The 24088-nt window shown below is 34.7% G+C and overlaps 1 protein-coding gene and 1 long non-coding RNA gene across 4 annotated transcripts in view; one reads left to right on the forward strand and one right to left on the reverse strand.

Moving 5' to 3' along the window:
• The window catches only part of LOC143256001 (uncharacterized), a 94232-nt gene that overhangs the window by 52317 nt on the left and 17827 nt on the right, over nucleotides 1–24088 (reverse strand). The window lies entirely within an intron of this gene.
• Nucleotides 1–24088, forward strand: part of LOC143256000 (putative nuclear hormone receptor HR38) — a 56533-nt gene that overhangs the window by 17345 nt on the left and 15100 nt on the right. Inside the window, exons 2-5 of one of the 2 annotated variants that reach the window (XM_076512526.1) lie at nucleotides 10049–10249; nucleotides 18480–19279; nucleotides 20447–20588; nucleotides 21357–21486. In XM_076512526.1, the coding sequence (XP_076368641.1) occupies nucleotides 10247–10249; nucleotides 18480–19279; nucleotides 20447–20588; nucleotides 21357–21486 (1075 nt within the window). In that variant the 5' untranslated portion in view covers nucleotides 10049–10246. The remainder of the gene's footprint in view (nucleotides 1–10048; nucleotides 10250–18479; nucleotides 19280–20446; nucleotides 20589–21356; nucleotides 21487–24088) is intronic. The other variant, XM_076512525.1, reaches the window with a different exon arrangement.

A 24088-nucleotide genomic window follows, 5' to 3' on the forward strand; every position in this document is an offset into this window, starting at 1 on the left:
AGAGAAAAGAGGAGTTAGAAGACGATCTGATTGAAGAGTTTAAGATTGTAAAAGCGACTGACAGTGCTGATGCATCAATGTTTTTCATACTTAACAGTGAGAATTATAGAACTAGAGGGCACAAACATAGATTTAGGCAAGGTTGAAACCGTCTTTAGCTAAGACTTTTTATTTTTAAAATACGGTGGTTGTTCTATTCAAATTAGTTGCTTTCAGATGTTGTGGAGGCAGTAAACGTTAGCGAGTTCAAAAGAAATCTTGATAAATATGTGAATGATAAGGGCTGGCTTTAACTTTTTTTTTTTTTTTTTTTTTTTACTTAATAGTTTTTGTTTGGCTTAGAAAATGGGAAAACCGAGGTGGGCCAACAAGTTTCTTGTTGTCCCTAAACAACCAACAACTTTCTGAATGAAAATATCTTCATTTTGAACTAAATTTTCTGTGTGTGTGTTTTCTTATAGCAAAGTAACATCGGACTATCTGCTGTGTCCACCGAAGGAAATCGAACCCCCGATTTTAGTGTTGTAAATCCATAGACTTACCACTGACCCACAGAGGTTGTTTTTTTTTCTGGGAACCATGACCCAAAAGTTATTTTAAATCTTATTCTTTAACAGGCATTACTAACACATGCTATAAGTTCGTGACATTTTCTTGTAACACATTCAGATAAACTGAACCACATCCTAGTTCACAGTGATAACACGTACAGTGAAACCGTGGGGCTATCTGGCAGATGTTAATAAATCACAGAATTAAACCTTGACATTTTCTGGTAAATATATACTGGCACATACTGTAAATGTGTCATCGATTTTGGCGAATGCTGGAACATTCGATCAAACCTCAATACTATGTGTCAGGCATTAGTAGCATAAATTGTAACACCATGGCACATTCTAGCAGGCAGTACTAACAAAGAGGTTTTGAAGCTTCGTAACGTCATAACAGTCCATATCATCGCGTATCTAATGGCCATGGAATTTTAAAGACACCAAAGTGTCCATTCAAAACGCTCCGTTGTAAGACTGTCATATTCAAAGCATACACTTCCTCCCTGCTAGCTTTTCATAATCCATCTGGTGTAGGAAGACGACTGTTTTACAGCACCCACTTCACAAACATCGATAAGTGCTCAGTCTAACAACCTGACCAGTATGTCCTCCTCTGGAATACAATAAATACCCGTGTTATTTATTTATTTTCCAGCTTATATCCATTCACTCGTAGCTTACCTTAAGCTAAGTGAATGTACAAGACTTGTGTCACATTTTTCACGAAGATCCTTGATGTTGGAAACTGTTGCCTGGGGAAGGAAGAGTGTGACTTTTCTTCCACATACATTTATATTCTTATATTTTCCTTACTTATTACAAGACACCGCACCTGATTCACCACAGCTGTGATAGGGCTTGTTGCAGGTTTCTTTCTGGATTGTCCTGAAGCCCCAATTCCAGCTGCATTCAGTTTTGTTTTTTTTCCAGTGCCGTTAAATATACAAGAGATTTCGACATCTTAAAACTTCTAAATATACAATCTTAACACATCTTTATCAGTGTAATAACATTTTGCACTTTATGCTAAATAATATTAACACATACTGCAATATCATGTTACGTTTTGTTGGATACTGTTAACACACATTTTATAATAAACATTACAAACGTTATGCCTTGAAGTTTACTAGCAGATATTACTAGTAAACACTTTAAATTATTCATACTTTCCGGTAGTTATTAATAATACACATTGCTGTACAATATTAGCACATTCTAGCATATATTAATAATAAACAGTTTAAATTATTCATACTTTTCGGTAGCTATTAATAATACACATTGTTGTACAGTATTAGTATTTTCTAGCAGATATTACTAGTAAACACTAAATTATTCATACTTTTCGGTAGCTATTAATAATATACACATTGTTGTACAATATTAGCACTTTCTAGCAGATATTACTAAGGCATACTTACATAAGTCGTTGTATTTACTTGTAAGTAATATTATTAATTCACACTGAGAAAGTATTCCATTTTCTAAATTATATTTTTCTCTCATTTCTGTTACATATTACACACTGTGTGTAAATCTCCTCTCTCTTTTGTAAACACTACACACAGTGTGTAAATCACCTTTCTCTCTAGCACATGTTACACACGGTGTATAAACCTTATTTTCTGGTAGATATTACACACACCGTCTAAATCTCCTCTCTCTCTCTCTGGCAAATATTACATACAGTGTGTAAACCTTCTCTCTCTCTCTGTCTTTGTGGTAGATTTACACATTGTGTGTAAAGCTTCTGTCTTCCTCAGGTAGATATTACACGGTGAAAACCTTCTGTCTCTCTGTGGCAGTATGTTACATGGTGTGTGAACCTCACTTTCTAGTAGTTGTTACACACAGTATGTAAACCTTCTCACTTTCTAGTAGTTGTTACACACAGTATGTAAACCTTCTCACTTTCTAGTAGTTGTTACACACAGTATGTAAACCTTCTCACTTTCTAGTAGTTGTTACACACAGTATGTAAACCTTCTCACCTTCTAGTAGTTGTTACACACAGTATGTAAACCTTCTCACCTTCTAGTAGTTGTTACACACAGTATGTAAACCTTCTCACCTTCTAGTAGTTGTTACACACAGTATGTAAACCTTCTCACCTTCTAGTAGTTGTTACACACAGTATGTAAACCTTCTCACTTTCTAGTAGTTGTTACACACAGTATGTAAACCTTCTCACTTTCTAGTAGTTGTTACACACAGTATGTAAACCTTCTCACTTTCTAGTAGTTGTTACACACAGTATGTAAACCTTCTCACTTTCTAGTAGTTGTTACACACAGTATGTAAACCTTCTCACTTTCTAGTAGTTGTTACACACAGTATGTAAACCTTCTCACTTTCTAGTAGTTGTTACACACAGTATGTAAACCTTCTCACTTTCTAGTAGTTGTTACACACAGTATGTAAACCTTCTCACTTTCTAGTAGTTGTTACACACAGTATGTAAACCTCGCTTTCTAGTAGTTGTTACACACAGTATGTAAACCTCGCTTTCTAGTAGTTGTTACACACAGTATGTAAACCTCGCTTTCTAGTAGTTGTTACACACAGAATGTAAACCTTATTTTCTAGTAGTTGTTACACACAGAATGTAAACCTTATTTTCTAGTAGTTGTTACACACAGAATGTAAACCTTATTTTCTAGTAGTTGTTACACACAGAATGTAAACCTTATTTTCTAGTAGTTGTTACACACAGAATGTAAACCTTATTTTCTAGTAGTTGTTACACACAGAATGTAAACCTTATTTTCTAGTTGTTACACACAATGTCAACTTTCTCACTTTCTAGTGGATGTTACATGCAATATGTAAACCTTCTCACTTTCTGGTATATGTTATTAGTACATGTTATAAATCCTTAACACATTGTAATAGATATTTGTAACATATAGATGGAACAGTTCAAAAGTCTTAAGTACATTAGAATAGCTTCCCAAATATGAAAATATCACATTTTGATGTATGTCTTTTAATTTCTTTAAAGCAACATTTAGTGATGTAGTTTTAAAATACTTACTAATACTTCTGAACTAAAGGAATTTATTACGTAATACATTTAAGAATTAAAGCTTATAATAGCTTCTGTATAACAAGATAATAAAATCTAATAGTATTATTATAAGTGTTATATCTATTAATCTGTGTTACGATATGTTTTATATACGTTGGTTATGATTATCGTATTTTGTATTAAAGTTGTTGAACTTGAACTGGTGTAGTTTGTAAAAGAATTAGGCCTAGCCCATGTTAGTTATCCAACTGAATCTTTCACCTTATACTTCACTATATTTTGACCAATTTTCGCAATTAGTGCGTCTCTTACTGAAACGTTACATACATTTGTCAGTAAACTAAGAAACTTGCTGTCAAGTTACGAAAGACGCAAGGCAAAAGTATAAATATATGAAAAGTGTGTTCTTCTCTCCTCATGAGTTCTCTGACGATTTCATTGATATAACATATAAGGACATAACTGATAGTGTCTCTCTTATCAACCCGACATAGCCAGATGGTTATTATGCTCGATTCGTAATCTGAGGGTCACAGGTTCGAATCCCCGTTAGAAAAAATGTTCGTCCTTTCAGCCGTAGAGGTGTTATAATGTAACAATCCATCCCACTATTCGTTGGTAAAAGTGTAGTCCACTTTTTGGGTGGTGATGACTAGCAACCTTCCCTCTAGTCTTACACTGCTAAGTTAGGGGCAAATAGCCCTCGTGTAGTTTTGCTCGAAATTCAAACAAACAACTCTGTCTTATCACACTCATAACCATCTATAAACTGACAGATTCTCGTCTCTTACACCAAGAAATCTACTATGTGTGCTACAATTAGCAGTAAAGATAACTACAGTTTAATTCACATTATTACTGTTTATTATCAGGATCTAGCCCTGTTGTGAGCAATACTTCTTTACGTTTTTGTTAGTTTTTCGTCTTAGGTTTACTCTGTGTTATTCTCTGCCATTTCAAACTTGTTTATCTTCATTTAGAATTTTTGGACTAAATGTTTTATAATCATAATACATTTTTATGAACATTTAATTTCTAATGTGAACTTTGACAGTCAAATCTTCTTGATTTTTCTGTTCGCTAAGATCGATCTAGATGACTTAAAGACATGTAAAGTACTTGCCTAGCTTAATGAACGTTAGATTTGTACTCATATGGTAAAATACTTTGTAACGACTGGAACAATATGCAAACCTTACTTGATTTATTATGACAGTTTATGGTGTCAACCAAAGTTAAAGGTTTCAAAAGTCCTTGCTTCAAAGAGTAGTTGTTGATTTTTTTAACTGTCCATACTGACTTAAGTAATGCCTTAAAATTAGCATGCGCTAAAATGGACAGTCTACTATTGAACCATGGGACTGTGGACTATTATGGTTTCAAAAGAATTAAATGGACTTTGATCAACAGTCACCTTTAAGTACCTTTGGCAACATACAGGCATACGAACACAGCTAAGACTTACGATCACTTTTTTTTTTAGTGTATACCGTACACGTGACAAAAACGTTCCATTCTCTGGAAAGTACTAATTTATTAATCTAAAACTCTGATTCTATTTGTTTAACTTTTATAAATAGATCTTTGTGTATCACATTTGCAGTAGGGACAATAATATTAATAACAGAACAAATCAGAGCGTACGTTTCAGAGTGTCTCATCCTCTCTGTATTACTAATGATGAATTAGGTTTAGGTTTGTAGTACACACGATTGCGGGGCTTGCGTAATTATGAAAGATTTAAAACTGGTACAAACGCAAATTGAGAGCTGTGAATTAACACGTATATTTTATATGTAAGGGGAAATTACAGTACTACCGTTAAATATATGACTAATATTTCTGCATTTGAACAAATATATAATATTTCCTTGAAATACGATACTTTACATATCTTCTTCCAGCAAATAATAATAAATTCAAATCGTAAAACCAAAGATACAGCGCCCTCTATAACAACACATTGGCGTTACATTCTTTACGATAAGCCACATTTTCACTAAAGTAACAATCTGGAAAGAAGAGATAATTTAAACGTACCTATTTACTTTACCAATTACCTTTATCAAATCTAAGTTCTAAATAACAGTAAAAAAAAACAGTTATGTGCTAACTTATCGCTCAGTCCAGTATAAAATCGTTTTGATTGAGAGATAATACCACTCATCACAGTTTGATGGATCTGGGTAAGGCATGTTATTCTAGACTTTGGAAGCGGATACACTCTTAAAACAGATGCTTTAGTTTATAGATTTAACTATTTCTAACTTTTATATCTATGTGGAAACGGAAAGAACGGATAAGTATACTTAGGCTTAATCAAAAAACAAAAGTCGATTGTTATAAGTTGCTAACATAAAATAATTTGCAGAGAAATTTAATTTATTTTTTTTATTTTAATCGTTGGTTGTTTAGAATCAGCATGAATATTCATGAAGCGTTAGAACGAAATTATCCGAAGTATCGATAAATTCTTAAAATGGTAGGAGTTATATTCTGTGTAATTAGTTGAATAGTTGTATCCGAAACCTACAGCTGTTACTGTTTAAATAATGTATGCTTACATTTATTGTTTTTCATAGTTCACTGAGGAATATAAATAAAATTATAATATGATATAATAATTAAAACAACCTATAAATTTTTATGTAGAACGATTTTTTAAATTTACAAGCTATTACATAACATGCTTATTTAACTTTACTAAAATATAAACATGTAACAATATATATAAAAATGTATGAAAATTAACTTATATTTTATAATCTGAACACAAGAATATAATAGGTAATTAATTTATATTTTCTAAATCTCAACGCTATATCAGCTATTAAATTTATTCAAATTTTCTGAATTAAAAAGTTATAACAGCACGTGCAATATTATTTATTTATTTGATATTTTAATACCATTATTTCAAGTGAAACTAAACTCTCAATTTTTTATTTAAATGCTATAACAGTGTAAAAAACAATTATAGTTGGTTTAAATTTTTAACAAAAGCAATATACACGTAATTCACTTTCTTTATTTACGAGCTATAAAAACCAAACCAAACTGTTGCAGTAAATGAATTCAATACTCTAACAGTAACTGCAGAGTTATGTTTTAAGTAAATATTTTCTCTTCACTCTAGTATTTTGTTTTTTCAGTGCAGATTATGACTGATTCACAAAAACAGTTTGATTTGCGCTATTAATTCTAGTTATAACACTGCATTGAAAACGTTTAAGCAAAGCAGTAATAATATATTCATTTAAAAAGCAATAACTTAAAAAAAATCTCCCAATGGCTCAGCGAAATATCTAAAGGCTTACACCTCTTTAAAAAACCAGATTTCGATACTCGTGGTGGGCACAACACAAATAGCCCTTTCGGCGGCTCTCTTCCATTTAAAAGAAAAGTTTAAGAAGTACTTTTTATCACGAGTGTATTTCTGCAGAAAAATTTGGATTTGAACCAATTACAGATAAATGTCGGTGGACTCAGCAGAAAGGCCCAGTGTGGCTTTGCTATAAGAAAAACACACACAAAGAGGCCCAGTGTAGTAGCTTTGCTATAAGAAAAACACACAAATAGGACCAGTGTGGCTTTGCTATAAGAAAAACACACACAAATAGGACCAGTGTGGCTTTGCTATCAGAAAAACACACATAAAGAGGACCAGTGTGGCTTTGCTATAAGAAAAACACACATAAAGAGGCCCAGTGTGGCTTTGCCATAAGAAAAACACACATAAAGAGGCCCAGTGTGGCTTTGGTATAAGAAAAACACACAAAGAGGCCCAGTGTGGCTTTGGTATAAGAAAAACACACATAAAGAGGCCCAGTGTGGCTTTGGTATAAGAAAAACACACATAAAGAGGCCCAGTGTGGCTTTGGTATAAGAAAAACATAAACATAAAGAAACACACAGTGTGGCTTTGGCTTTGGTAAGAAAACACACATAAAGAGGCCCAGTGTGGCTTTGGTATAAGAAAAACACACACAGAGATAAATTTTCCGAATTGAAAACAAATTTCGAAACAAACTTTAATGCTAACGAAATTTAAATTTTGAAAATATTTTTCGAATTTGTTTCACCATTTGAAATTAGTAAAACTAAAATATATAAAACAAATTAACCTATATTCCATAACTTAAATTTATATCAGAGTATATTTGAAATATCCTATACAAACATAAGTAACAATATAACATGAAGTTACACAGGGAATTTTTGTAAAATTAAAGAGAAAAATTAGGATTTCCATTGGTTTAAAAAAAGATATTTATTTGCAGTGCCTGCCCGGGATAAATTTAACATTTCACAGACTTATGACATAATTCAACTTATATTTTTATCAGAAATATAATACAATGTTACATTGATATTTTTATGGTTGCGCATCGCTTTTAATCTAATTTCCCCCCCACCAGTATGTCTGCGGACTTACAACGCTAAAAACCGGGTTTCGATACCCGTGGTGGGCAGATCACAGATAGCCCATTGTGTAGTGCTTAATTCAAAAGAGCAGCACCCTTAATCTAACTTTATTTCCTCGAACATCAGTACTTGTTCCAAACTTTCCTTCTATATCAGTGAACATCTGCATTTGCACCAGACTAGCTTTTCATTTGTGAATGTTTGTACCTGCACATAAATGTGACTTTATCTTCAACACTCATCACCAGGATGTTCCTAATTAAATAATATGAAATGTCAAGGCCTTGACATTTTTAACAAATGAGCTTTAATTTTAATTTAGACCACTTTTTTCCTTTGTTGCACAAAAGCACAGTAGCCTTAAGAGACAAACTGTAATACTGAAGGCTAAGAACAATCACAACACGATGGATCACACTGAATGGAAGTTAGAATTGTAGGTAAATCACAGTTTTAAGAAACTTAAACACTATGGATATTATTGAATCAAAAGTTGGATAACTAGATAGATTATACCAAAACAACTTTTAAATGATGAAAACAATGCTGTATAACAAAACTACCCTAAAGAAATTAAATTATATAAATCCAAACCCTGGAAAACTAATACATATTTATATGTGTGTGTAGATTAGAATGCAATGAATTATGAACTGGATACCTACTCTAACGATATTTTATGGTGGGCCTTCATTTTTCTGGAAGTGCATTAGAATAGAACATTTTTCCCTTTTCCATTCAATATTCAGTAATGTCCAACTAAAAGCTAATTCTCTTCTGGGACAATGGTACATCTACTGATTTGCAACATTAATATCAGGGGTTGGATTCCCGGTGTGGCTTTACTATAAGAATAACAAGCACACACTAAAAGTTAAAGATTTGCTGTTGTTATAAGAATTTCAAGCAAACTATCACTACAATGTTTTACTAATGCGCTCACTGTCATTACAATGTTTTACCAATACTCACACTATCATTACAATGTTTTACCAATAAACAAACTAACAATACAATGTTTTACCAACACACACACTGTCATTACAATGTTTTACCAATAAACAAACTAACAATACAATGTTTTACCAATAAACACACTATCAATACAATGTTTTACCAACACACACGCTATCATTACAATGTTTTACCAATAAACAAACTAACAATACAATGTTCTACCAACACACACGCTATCATTACAACGTTTTACCAATGCTTTAGATTAACACGGTGTAGGATGTGACTTATTTTTATGGCACACTCACAATCACTAAGTTAGGAGTGTGTTTTTACGATAATTTGCTGCGAACCATAAATCTTCGGATTCGCATTCAACGCAATAACATAACGGGTCACTCCTGGCCAGGTTTTGGTAAAACAAGCACTAAGATTACCGTCCTTGTGACTGTTGTTTATCATTGCCCTAACATTTATAAACAAACATCAACTACGACTATAATTCACAGTCTCTTACGGTGAAGCCGGCTCTGAATCCTGGTATTGGTAAATGTTATTCCCGAACAGTTCGTCTCGAAAAGTGCCGATCTACCATATCCATACTGTCCCGTCTAACACGATCTCCTGACGTCATACGACACCATTTAATTAATCAGTTTTTACGTGAGTTTTCTAAAAGTAATTTCCGTGATTGAAGTGTTATTGTTTTTCTAATTTCGCTTAAAGCTATACGACAGCTACCTGCGCTAGCCGTCCCTAATTTAGCAGTGTAAGACTAGAGGGAAGGCAGCTAGTCATCACCACCCACCGCCAAATCTTGGGCTACTCTGTTACTCACGTATAGTGAAACTGACCGTCACTTTATAGGGCCCCCACGTCTGAAATGGTGAGTGTGTTTGGTGGGACTGGGATTCGTGCCCACCACCCTTAAATTACAGTCGAGCGCCCCATCCACCTGGCCATGCCGAGCCACCTGTGATTAAACTCAATATCAAAGTGTTTTTTGTGTGTTTTTTCTGATATTGCTTGAAGCCCATATCTTCATATCTGTCCATTCACAACATGTTTTTATGTGTTTCAGTTCCGGCTGTAATAAATACTGAAGGGGACGAAACTGTTTCTTCAGCAACAACCACAGTTTTACCAACAACTTCAGCAACAACCAAATGTTCAGCAGAAACGTCAGTTACAAAAACAACCACAGAAGAAAATCCGAGGTCATCTGAAACATCCACCATGCTTCTGATTCATCAGTCTCAGGTAGTTTCATTTACAATAGATGGTAAGGATAGTAAAGCCTGAAAAAAAGCTTTTTCTACCTCATTATTACTAGGCAGGAAAGTAAATCTATTCCAAAACTTTTCAAAGAGTAGAAACAGCTTAAAGCCACGAGCGGAAGCATTATAAGATATATTTTGATATTATTACGTGCAAGGGTCAGTGTCCGTTATACAGGTAAGTGTCAAATGTTGAAAAATGGGGGTCATGAAATAAGTTCTTTATTGTTTATTGTCCACCGGTGGGATAGAGGCAAGTCTACGAAATGACAACGCCAAATCCAAAGTTCGATTCCCTGCAATGCGACCACTACTTTAATGTTCACTGAACTAATCGGGCCAGACAATAGTAACAAAAAGGAATTTAGTGATAATCTAAATAATTAATTGACAAAAGTAATCAAATCACTGATATCAAATCACAGTACAATTGAACGTGTGAGAGATTATTACATTGTATAAGACAATGCAATTGAACGTGTGAGAGATTATTACATTGTATAAGACAATGCAATTGAACGTGTGAGATTATTACATTGTATAAGGCAATTCAATTGAACGTGTGAGAGATTATTACATTGTATAAGGCAATTCAATTGAACGTGTGAGAGATTATTACATTGTATAAGGCAATTCAATTGAACGTGTGAGAGATTATTACTTTGTATAAGACAATTCAATTGAACGTGTGAAAGATTATGACAAACAAATCTGAAGTATACCTAAGTGAAACGCTTTTTTGCGGTTTTTCTGTTTAAACAGTATATTACCAGATCAGTAAAATCGTAGTGATGTAACTTTACAAATGAAACACACTTCTGGTGTTTATAAAATCTGTACTACGACACCCTTCTTCTTAAAGTCGAACCAATTAAAGAAATTTCGTATGTTGATGACCAAGGATGTACTGAAGTTCGTTTTTTCAAAATGTTCACCTACTAGTGCTCTCTTCTGGTAGAATATCTGTGAACTTTAGTTTATAATACGAACATGGTTCTAGACTTTGAATGAATCAGTAGATTAATAAAAGAATTTGAAAAATGTACAAACGCTATGATACAGCGGTAAGTCTACGGATCTACAACGCTGAAATCAGCGGTTCGATTACCCTCGGTGGACTCAGCAGATAACCTGCTGTGGCTTTGCTATAACAAAACACACACATAAACACTCATTCAAACGCCCCCTGTTGGTATATAAATACATTATATATTCATAAAAGCTTTATCGATTAAGTTGAACAATAAACCAGATTATTTATTATAATATTTTATATTGTTAAAGCCTCCTGGTGGCTATAACTTAACTAAATTAAAGAGATGAAGATTTGAAGACAAACTTCTATGTTAACTAGGCTTACCCCATGTGATTTGTAGAACATGTTGCTCTGCATGTAAGATTCATGTAGAATATTTGGTAGGAATGTATAGGACCAACTAGGAGTAACAACATTGCTTATATATACACAAATTCCATTTGCAGTAATTATGTTACTCAAGTACCTGAAAACAATGAAAAAATACGATTCTTCCAGAAGTGATAAAACTGCCACAACAGAGTCAGGTTCTCGTAGTATAGGGAAACGTAGTATCTAATAATCTGTGGATACTTTTCCTACCTTCTCTAATGTTACCCCACAGGCACGTTAAACGCACTCAGGAACTCATTTGGAGTTTGCCATCCTGTTAATTCTTTATTGTAACAAAAAACAAATCCCCGCCACACCAAACGTGCTCGCGCTTTCAGCTATAGAAGCGCTATAATGTTACAGTCAATCCCAATATTTGTTGGTAAAAGAGTAGCTTATGAGTTGGCGGTGGATGGCTTTGCCACTGGCTTTAAACTGCTAAATTACGAACGGATAGCACAGATAGCTCTAGTGTAGTTTTACGCAAAATTCAAAACGAACAAAATGTTTTCTAATGATTAAGCCACTTAACTTACACATAACCTTAAAATAACGATGAGTTAATGGTTTATACATATATTTGTAAGTTCAGGAATTATTAATAGTTCACCATTATTATGATAGTTAGCCAAAATAATAAACACAGTTGTCATCTTCCTGATGCAATTAGCATTTAGTTCTTTCTTGAACCAAATACAGTGTGTTACAGATTTGTTATAGTGTACAGTTCGTAAGGGCGAAACAAAAAACTTAACTCAGTTCACATCCGTAACTTTAACCACTAAGAATTCCCGGCGCTTATTAAGGTCTTCAGTCATGCTACTTACAAAATAAACTATGGTTTGCTTCGATGATTTCCCTATTAAAAGAACTTATATACATTGTCAATCCAGTTAAACTTCAACCAACAGTCACAGGAATTCTGGGTATATGTGATGGTATCTAAGCAACATCTTAGATCCTTCCTGACGACCTCAATCGCTTTAATTACAACTCAACTTTTTTTTTTTTTTCAGTCAAAGGATGTAACTCTAAATTATTTGTTTTTGGAATTTTGTGCGAAGCTACTTGAGAACCATCTGCGTTGGCCATCCCTATATTGGAATTAAGAGACTAGAAGAAAGGCAGTTAGTCAACATCACCCACAGTAAATCCATGGGCCACTTTTTTACGAATGACATATCAGATTTGCCACCACGTTATAATGTTCTCACACCAGAAAAAAACAAAACAAAAAACGAGTATGTTCTGAGACCGGTTTCAAACCCACGACCCTCAGAATGGCAATCGAATACTCTAGCCATCAGGCCATCCTAAACCTTGATAGACTTGTAATCAGAAACAAGCATGAGATAATAAAAGTTCAGTAAACAAACTCGTATTTTTCACCCCTCTTAACATTATGTGTCCTTCACATAATACAGTTTTCATTCATTTAAAGTAAAGCGCCACAAGTCAAAAGCTGTAAAGTTAACATCTAAAAACAATCAAATTCTTTCATAATATGATTTTTTTTTCTATTAGAACTTGTTTTAATATTTCCACCACTACTTTATAACACTGAAGACTATTTCATTATATATGTGTGTGTTTTCTTATAGTAAAGCCACATCGGACTATCTGCTGAGCCCCCCGAAGGGGGAATCGAACCCCTGATTTTAGCGTTGTAAATCTGTCGACTTACCGCTGTACTATCAGGGGGGTTCTTCATTATGCGTATAAGCAACTAATAAGTCTTGCATAAAAGGATTTTTAAGAGATGATTGAGGCAGTTGCAGACCCGGCATAGGCAAGTGGTTAAGGCGCTCAACTCCTAACCTGAGGATCGCGGGTTCGAATCCCTATCACACCAAACATGATCGCCCTTTCAACTGTGGAGCGTTATGAATGACGGTCAATCCCACTATTCGTTAGTGGGAGAGTAGCCCAAGAGTTGGCGGTGGGTGGTGATGACTAGCTGCCTTCCCTCTAGTCTTACACTGCTAAAGTAGGAATGGCTAGGACATATAGCCCTCGTGTAGCTATGCGCGAAATTCAAACAGGTGCTCCTTTACTTCACAGAACGCAGCAAGAACTCCGAAAAACAGTGCAGTGCCAAATCCAACCAAGGCTAAACGGTATTTTCTTTCCCACGTTACTAAATTACGGGTCTGTGCATTGCGCTATTAGGTTAGGTTTGGTTTGCTTTGTTAAGCAGAAAGATAACAGGATATTAAAACCCCATGTTTAGTGTAGTAAACCTGCTGCCTTACTGCTGAACCATTAAGGGGCACTCAGGTTGATGTTTACGTTTATTTTGTTTGTTTGTTTTTAATTTCAAGCAAAGCTTCTCTCGAGGGATATCTGTGCTAGCCGTCCCTAATTTAGCAGTGTAAGACTAGAGGGAAAGCAGCTAGTCATCACCACCCACCGCCAACTCTTGGGCTAATTTTTTCCAGCGAATAGTGGGATTGACCGTGACATTATAAAGCCCCCACGGCTCAAAAGGCGAGTATGTTTGGTGCGACGGGGATTCGAACCAGCCACCCTCACATTATGAGTCGAACGTCTTAACCCACCTAGCCATGCCGGGCCAATGATGTTTACGTCGTGTACGAAACCGTTATTGGTATCAAAGCCTTTTTCCTTTGTACCAAATTGTCGTTTACCAAAACTCTGCTTACCAACTTAAAGTTTGATAGCAGGTTAGTTTAGATTAAGTGATGTGCTCTCGATATGTGGGCGAAAATGAAGTCATGATGACGTATTATAGCGCTGAGAGTTCCACCTTCGAACTTTGTTCTACTTAGTAGTAATCTATGTTACTCTAAAAGAGTACATCTACTGACTTTATACTCCCTTATCGGACAAGGCACATCGAGTTATCGTTTAATCATAGCCAACAAATTGAAGAGTTTTGTGGGGAAAGTGATCCTAACATACTCCGCCACTTGGGATTCCACGTTCGCATGTATAACACTACATACCAACTGACACATTTCTATTAACATTGCGTATAAATATCTGGTCTAAAGTAAGTGCGTAAAACGCAGTCACGTTGTGGTGCAGTGAATTGAGGTATAAACCCCATATTAAACACGTAATTGAAATTAAAAATTAAGAAATATAATTTTTTGAGTTGAAAGCTCTGTTAAGATGTTTGTGCAAAAACTTAATGTGTTAAATTACCAAAATAATAACAAATCACATTATTGTTGTATTATTTTCAATTCACACTACAATTTGGTACAATAAGTCATAATGTTTGACAACCTGGATGCCTCAGTGTAACGAAATTTGGTTGTTAGAAGGAAATCTTTGGTTTAAATCCATGATGCTGCTCTATCTCTCCTGTTTGTGCATTTCGCGCAAAGCTACACGAGGACTACCTGCGTTAGACGTCCCTAATTTAGCAGTGTAAGACTAGAGGGAAGAGAACAAGTCACCACCACCCCCCGCCAATTCTTGGACTACTCTTTTACCAACGAATAGTGGGATTGACCAGGACTTATAACGCCCCCACAGCTGAGAAGGCAAACATGTTTGGTGTGACGGGGATTCGAACCCACGTCCCTCGGATTGGGAGTCGATCGCTTTCACCACCCGGCCATGTCGAGCGTACTAAAATTGATCTACATTTTTAATAAATGTATCATTAAACCAAATAAAATCAAATGTAGTGGGGTTTACAGACGTTTTATTTTTTTATTAAATGATACAAACGAATTTAAACATATATAAAAGCTGAAAAATAATGTGATCAATATGTCTAGATTTTTCAGACGACCTTGTCTCACTGGGCTCCCCTTGTATACGCTTCTTTGGCCTTGACCTTCAAAGTCCAAAATTTAGTTACATCTTTCTATCACTTTTGATTCATGGATATATTTGCGTTTCTACTATTTTCAGAACAGATTTTTTACCTGACCCTGACATCTATTCTAGTTTACAGAACAGATTTTTTTTACCTGACCGTGACATCTATTATAGTTTACAGAACAGATTTTTTTTACCTGACCCTGACATCTATTATAGTTTACAGACAGATTTTTTTACCTGACCCTGACATCTATTATAGTTTACAGAACAGATTTTTTTACCTGACCCTGACATCTATTCTAGTTTACAGAACAGATTTTTTTACCTGACCCTGACATCTATTATAGTCTACAGAACAGATTTTTTTACCTGACCCTGACATCTATTATAGTTTACAGAACAGATTTTTTTACCTGACCCTGACATCTATTATAGTTTACAGAACAGATTTTTTTACCTGACCCTGACATCTATTCTAGTTTACAGAACTGGTGAACTGATCCAGGTATACTCATTAAACTTGTAACAGAAATATGATTGCATATTTCTATGAGTTTGGTAGAAATGATAGACCATTTCCACGACCTTGATCTTAAACGTAGATGGTCGTGTCTGCGCGTTGTAAAAAATTGGCCTATTCCAAATAGGGATTTGATTATTGCGCCCCAATTTTATACTTTCGAACCCGGTAAATTAAGCCATTGACGTAGCAGTGACCTTAATATTCATTTCTCGCTTAGCCACTGGCTAAACAATCACTAAATAATAGTCTAAAATATTAATAAACGAACGCTTATATACAGTTTTATTTATCCATATCTCGCTAATTTATCTTTAATTAATGATTATAAGTATAAAACTTAAAAATCAGAAAAAAACTGTTTTTAAGTACGCACAGGGTTACACCATTAATTCTTCGTTTATTGCGCACATAAATAAACTGGAAATCCTGGAATGATCTTCATAAACGATAGTTGTTTTTGTAAAGCACAGTGAATATCTTTTAGTTGTCCTTTTTTCAAGACTCCTTTTAATTTCAGCGAACACCTTTGAACAACTGATCAAAGTCAAGTTACCTTCGACCTTTAAAACTAGCGTATCTGGATTAACCAATCCTATCACTTTAGTCCAATGTGCTAGAATTGGCACACGAGATAATTTAGGATTCCTTTCTAATGACGTGAAAACTCGAACCCAGCACGCTTCCCTAAATTAATTTAATATTATTTTCTGATAATATGAAAACTATTACCTAGCACGCTTCTCTGATTTAAACTAATGTTACTGTCTAATGACGTGAAAGCTCGAAAACCTACGCAGATATATAATAAGAAACGCTGCGAATGTCCACGAGTTATTTTAACAAGTTGTTCAATTTACATTGAAAATTGATTTACATGGCTATAAATACATATTGTATGCTTAGGTGTTGTGAGTGGTTTCCTTTACACATGACGACCGTAAACACGTGTTTACACGAAACCTCAGGCACAAAACCACCTAGTTCGGTAAAATATGGTTGAGTGGATAAAAAAAAAAACAATGCAACAGTAAACCGTTTACAACATATAACATTCAACTGAGTGCACATGTAAGTATGTAGCTTAATATATATTCTTTGTAAATGGGCATAATAACTTAAGAAACAAGATAATCAAAAGATCATTTCTTTAAAAGGAGTAGGAATTGTCAAAAAATTACAAAAACGTGTTGAATCAAAATGCGAATATTATATTTTCAAGTCTAGAATCTGGGACTCTAAAAAAGGTAAACAAATTGAGCTAAAAGTAATGTTCACGTTATTTTCTCGAGTTATAAATCCCTATTTGACTCTACTAAACTTAATAACTACTACTGACGTGAAGCAAAAATAGCTTGTTAGAATGATATAGGCACTATTTCCAGCCTGGTTTGTTTACTGTATTTAGAATCCTACTTGTAGGCTTGAAACTATTATCTTTATGTCTTTATTTAATTGGTTTCTGTACTTTTCTCACGTTCTCTATTCCTATTTTTAAATTAGCATTTTGTTATTAACTTGTTACATTATAATTACGAAATGAACGATAACTAATAAAAATAATTCTAATAAAAATATTACATTATAATTATGTATTTAACAATAATTCTAATAAAATGGTACAATGTAATTCCGGATTGGACAGTGATTTTATTTAAAATATCGTATTGCAGACTGAACGGTTCTTTAATTTAAAACATCACACCATAAATATGGAATGAATTTTATTGAAAATATCGTATTGCAGATACAGACTGAACGGTTCTTTAATTTAAAACATCACACCATAAATATGGAATGAATTTTATTGAAAATATCGTATTGCAGATACAGACTGAACGGTTCTTTAATTTAAAACATCACACCATAAATATGGAATGAATTTTATTGAAAATATCGTATTGCAGATACAGACTGAACGGTTCTTTAATTTAAAACATCACACCATAAATATGGAATGAATTTTATTCAAAATATTGTATTCTAAATACATACTGAATGGAAGCTTTATTAAAATATCGCCTTCTAATTACCGATTGAACGGTTATTTTATTTAAAATAAATTATAAATACTGATTTAATGGTCATTTTGTTAAATATGCTGCATTGTAATGTATATTAAATTGTAACTTTATTTAAAATATCACATTGTAATTACGGATTGAACGGTAATTTCCATGAAACCATATTCTTTCTTCATCAATCAGGAAACAAATACTTCTCTAAACAAATTCTCGAACCGGTGCAGGAGTATTATTAAACGTTGACTAGTGGGGACTTCCAGCGGTATGTCAGCGGACTTACAACGTTAGAATCCGGGTTTTTATATACTTGATGGGCAGAGTACAGATAACCCATTTTAGCGGTGTTAGTCCCCAGACATACCTCTGTGCCACTGTAGGATGTTAGTAATGGAAGCTAAAATAGGTACTGAATGTTCATTTATCAATTGATATAGTAAATTACAAGTTGTCAGAAATCCAATCTATCAGAGATAATGTCGTTACAGGGTGTTCCTTTTCCTCTCTCAAGCACCCAATTGAGTTACAGTTACAGAACACCATTTTGTGAAGAATTTATTACCAAACACCCTGTTGTAGGATTTGGTGAACCCGTGGAAAGTTGTGAGATCTCACCAGAGGGTGCTCCTACAGCCAGCAGTTTAGAAGAGGTTTATCAATCTGACTTAATACCTGTGTCAACCTATGTGGTACCCACGACATCTTTTTTTGAATATACAGATATATCCCCACTGACGGGTACCGTTGCTAGAACTCTTCCAAGTTTTCAAGAAACGTATTCTCCTAGGTATCACCATGAAGCAGTACAGCCTCACACATTTTCGTTTACATTTGAAAATATGTCATCAGAAAAATTAGAGTTTTGTGACGTAACAGAGAAAGCAGTTGGTCTACCACCAATAACGTCATCCCTTTCAGCTCAGCCCTCACAACTAATTGAGGAGTCAGACGATTCCTCCTCTATCTCTTCAGTCACGCAGCTCAGGCAGTCTGAATCTGGCACCAACGTACCCACGAGTTATTTTAATCTACCCCCAAAAGAACGAAAAACGGTGTCCTTTACAGAAATCAGGCATCTAAAATTACATGAAATCTTACTTTCCACGTCCTTCTCGAAACGTTCTTCGTTGCCTGAACGTCCAACTTTAGGCATTCGAACCAATCAAGTAGCTCCAGAAACGTCTATTCCAACGGAAGGTATAGAAACTTCGCCATCAACTAGTGCGTCTTCAAAGAAAACAGGACAGTTTTCTCTTAAGAATCCCTGTTCCTTGGCTACTCAATCGAGGTATTTCTTCTGGTATTGATATCTATTTTTAAGGTATTAAAGTTTTTTGTTTTGCTTTTGAATACAGATCCACAACCACAGGTAATTTAGAGTTCGAACAACACCTGTTTCTCACTAAAGTTCTAGACTTACTTTTGACAATATAAAATATAGCTCGTTATAAAGAATATAAATATGTGAAAATCAAGTGTCATACAAGAAAGTGTGAATTTCTTACGGATTTCAACAGTAAATGGTTAAATATTTGTATTAACAATACTTTATCAACTATTTAGAGGAAGGAGTAACAAAAACACTTTGTTTCACTCCAACTAAAAGTTATATCTTTTCATCAGTTTAAAAACTCCATAAAGATTTCATGATGACCAGCTTTCACCCCTAATTGGTTTGGTTTGTTTGAAAATTCGCGCAAAGCTACGCGAGAGCTATCTGCGCTAGCCGTCCCAAATATAGCAGTGAAAGACTAGAGGGAAGGCAGCTAGTGATCACCACCCACCGCCAACTCTTGAGCTACCCTTTTACAAACGAAGAGTGAGATTGACCGTCACAGTATATCGCCCTCGCGGCACGGGTCAGTATGTTTGGTGGAACAGGGATTCGAACCTACGGCCTGCAAATTGAGAGTTGAGTGCCCTAACCACGTGGCCCTAGATCAACGTTTACCTAACATATGAAAATTCCAAAATATAAGCAAACATAGATTGCATCAGTTTTTAGTATTATGAAATACCAACCTTTTGGAACATGTCTAAGTTATTCAGGATTATTGATTATAATACAAACACACTAGCTCACAATTACATAACAAAACATTACATTTTACAAAAGATCAAAAAGAGATATAACTGGAAAACTAGACAGTCTAATCCTCACTTTCCAGGAAAGATTACAAATATCAATGTAAAATAGTTTATTTACTATTCAACGACATAGTTGTAAAATTATGTACCCAAAATTTCCCTTATTCTTTAAATGTAATAATTTTTATGCCTCTAACACATTGTATATCTGTAGCAGTACCGTGCTGAGTTATATCTGATAAATTATAGTCAGTATATCTGTCTAATTACTTAACAAATACACAATGCAAGCAGGTGATAGTTGAAAATAAATTATAAGAAAAAAAAAGTTTGCCTTTGAATTTGGTTTCCAAATGTTTTATATCAGTCAACCACCCAGTCATCGAATTTACTCTGACACATCAACCCTCACGACTTCTACCTCTCAGTGCTGTGTGGTATGTGGGGACAATGCTCTTTGTCATCATTACGGAGTTCTGACATGTGAAGGCTGTAAAGGATTCTTCAAGGTTAGTCGAATATTTAACTACGCACTTCTTAAAGGTGTATTACTGCGTTCATAGTTATAACTTTATTATTTTAAAGTAATGTAGATTCATAACAACTCGCCGTACAAAATGGAGTGTAGCAGTTAAGTAAGCTATATTTAAATGATTTTGGGGCGTCATCACGTCGTTACAGTTCACGCCGCCACGTCTAACCATGCTCTATTTGAAGCCTACGCATCTCGGTAGTTTCCATTTTATTAGGCTCCGTCGTTAGGTTTACTTATTCTCCCTACAGGATTTCCATAATGCATAATAAGTAAATAAATGAGCCTAATTCAAAATTAACGCAACGCAAATCCTTTCAGAAGGTTTTATTGAAGCATAGTATAAGAAGAGATTGAATAGAAAAAAATACAATATTTAGCATTTCAGGTCAACAAGTGGATATTTGATGTCGTACATTAATAACTGTTCGTTCAGTTGCAATTTTCTTGTTTTTGTGGACCTACCCATGTAGGAGTTCTTGACAAATAGACGTAAGTATAAATGTTTATTTCATTATAAGTCGCGCAAACTCCTTTGTTACAAATTTATGGACATTTTCTGAGCATTGTTGAATGTTGCTTTTATAATATAGAAAACTACAGAAGTCGCTAGCTTCGTTATCTTCGGCATGTTTAAGTAATCATTTTTTGTTGATGTTTCAAGAAATCTGCTGTCATTGCGTGCCATCGTGCATGATGTTCTAAATATTATTAACCGTTTCTAATCAAATAATTGATTCAACAGCGAACTGTGCAAAAAGGGGCTAAATACACCTGTCTGAACAACAAAGACTGTACAGTAGACAAACGAAGCAGAAACGTGTGCCGGTTTTGTCGATTCCAAAAGTGTTTGGCTGTTGGAATGGTGAAAGAAGGTAATTATGTTTAGAGCAGGTCATTTTTAATGTATATATAATATCTTCGAGGAATACGTGCATGAAGTACAATACTATTTATTTGTTTCCATTAAATTTGATTAGACAGCACGTTCAAATCCTGGTAATTTTTAAACTATAAAATCAACACATATGAACGTGACATCATGTGGCTTAAGTGACTTTGTTGTTTGTTTTTTTTAATTTCGCGCAAAGTACCTGACCATGCCCGGTTTGAGTGTAACAAGAAGGACAGCAGGAGTAGTTCTCAACCTTTTAATGTCCAGTATGTCCTTCCAGATATTGACGTATCCCTTATACATGTATATTTGTTGAAAAAAATAACAAGAGATTTATTTTCTTAGAAAAGAAAATCAAGAAACATATTTCATGGATGAGTCAACAGCTTGCGAATACTGGCTAGAAAAATACACCGAGAATGTCTCTAATTTCAAGGAAGGTCTGTTTGTTTTTGAATTTCGCGCAAAGCTACTCGAGGGCTATCTGCGCTTGCCGTCTCTAATTTAGCAGTGTAAGTCTAGAGGGAAGGCAGATAGTCATCACCCCCCCACCTCCAACACTTGGGTTACTCCTTTACTAACGAAGAGTGGAATGGACCGTAACTTATAACGCCCCCATGGCTGAAAGGGAGAGCATGTTTGGTGCGACGGGGATTCGAACCGGCGACCTTCGGTTTACGATTCGAGCGCCTTAACCACCTGACCATGCCAGGTCTTTAAGGAGTGTGTTATATTTATGTTTTTCATGAGTTATAGGGGTACGCGTTGCACAGGCTAAGAAATACTGGTCTACTGTGTTAAATATATTTAGTTAAACCTCACTTGAACCACGTTATAAGTTTTTATTTGGTCATTTGAAATAAAGTAAGTTTTTTGGTTGTTGTTTTTTTTTGTAAAATCGCCACCTACTGAATGATGTTATTGTTAGAATCAACCTGAGCCAACAGGCCGTACCGTAAGTGATACATTAGACTGCAAGTAAACTTAACAAACCGGTAAAGCTGCTTATAACTTCCTACTGTGGTTTTTGGCACGTAAAAACACGTTTCACCAGGAAGATAAAACCTGAAAGACATAACCAGCTGAAAAAATACATACCAGAATAAACTGAGATTCATGTTTATTTTAGCACTTTACACAGCTTGTCAGAATACTAAATTATTAGTATTAATTTTATATATTATTAAAATCCTATATACATGCAGGTTCATTGTGGTGATAAACTTTGTATATATGCTAAACATTCCAGTACCAAATACAAGTTCACTGTGGTGATGTGTGTGTGTTCTCTTATAGCAAAGCCACATTAGGCTATCTGCTGAGCCCACCGAGGAGGATCAAACCCCGATTTTAGCGTTGTAAATCCGGAGACATACCGTTGTGCCAGCGAGGGGCTCACTGTGGTGATAAACACAGTACATACCTACATATATATATATATTATACGTTCTATTACCAAATTAAGCCTAATCTTATACTTTCGGTTTAATTCGCATATTTTAATGTTTCACATACAAGGTTTTTGTCCACCCCTATTTTACTTAGTGTTACATATCCTAAATTTCAACCTATTGTTTATTTTACGGTCATCTACAGGTCCTGGAACGTCATTCTCTTCGTCTAGCCTTTAAATTGAAGTTATTTATTGTTACCAGAAACTGTTCAATCGTATTATCTATCATCATATCACCAAAGATGTTCCCCAGCTTCGCACATGATACTTAACTCTGGGGTTTAAGATACGTTTGTCCTTCAAATAACTTACTTTAACAAACTCATTAACTTCTAACTATGTATTTAGTGTATCTTTCTGTGACTGTCACAACACAGTTATTCAACAGCGTATTTGAAACAACAATGTGACTCCGAATGTAACTCCGTTGATATTGTAACCAACTATTTTTATTTTCTAAATTTCACCTTATCCATCAGTCACTGCACAATGTCTACCATTAACTTCTTAATGAACAATTATATACATATCCCTCTTTAACAGATATCCATCCTCTTGACTATAAACTGAGTCGTAACTTTTGTTGGCCCACCATTTATTCCGTGGGTCTGGAATGAAATAACGTTTAAAAAAATAACAATATTTTGATTTGTTCTTGTTCAGGGTTTAGTGAAGAGAGGTGGAATTCTGTAGTGCGTGAAACAGAACACAAAACGTTATACACAAATTCCACCATTATGAAAAACCAAGACCAATTTCGTTTCGAGTTGTCCCTCTCCGAGGGATGCTGATGAGCGATGGAATACCCCGAAACCGGTATAACTCAGTGACAACTGGTAATTCTGGTGGATTGAGCTTCGCAATTATGTTTTATATAACAAAAACATATTATCATGTTGCACTGGGGACATGCTTTCCTCTTCCACGAACTAGTAAAAATACATTCATGGAAGTATTGTTTGTTTGTTTGAGTTTTACGCAAAACTACACGAGGGCTATCTGCGCTAGTCGTCCTTAATATAGTGGTGTAAGACTGAAGGGAAGGCAGGTAGTCATCATCACCCCCGCAAACTTTTAAGCTACTCTCTTACCAACGAATAGTGAGATTGACCGTCACCTTATAACGCCC

The sequence above is a fragment of the Tachypleus tridentatus genome, chromosome 7, assembly GCF_004210375.1.
Source record: "Tachypleus tridentatus isolate NWPU-2018 chromosome 7, ASM421037v1, whole genome shotgun sequence".
NCBI lineage: Eukaryota > Metazoa > Arthropoda > Merostomata > Xiphosura > Limulidae > Tachypleus > Tachypleus tridentatus.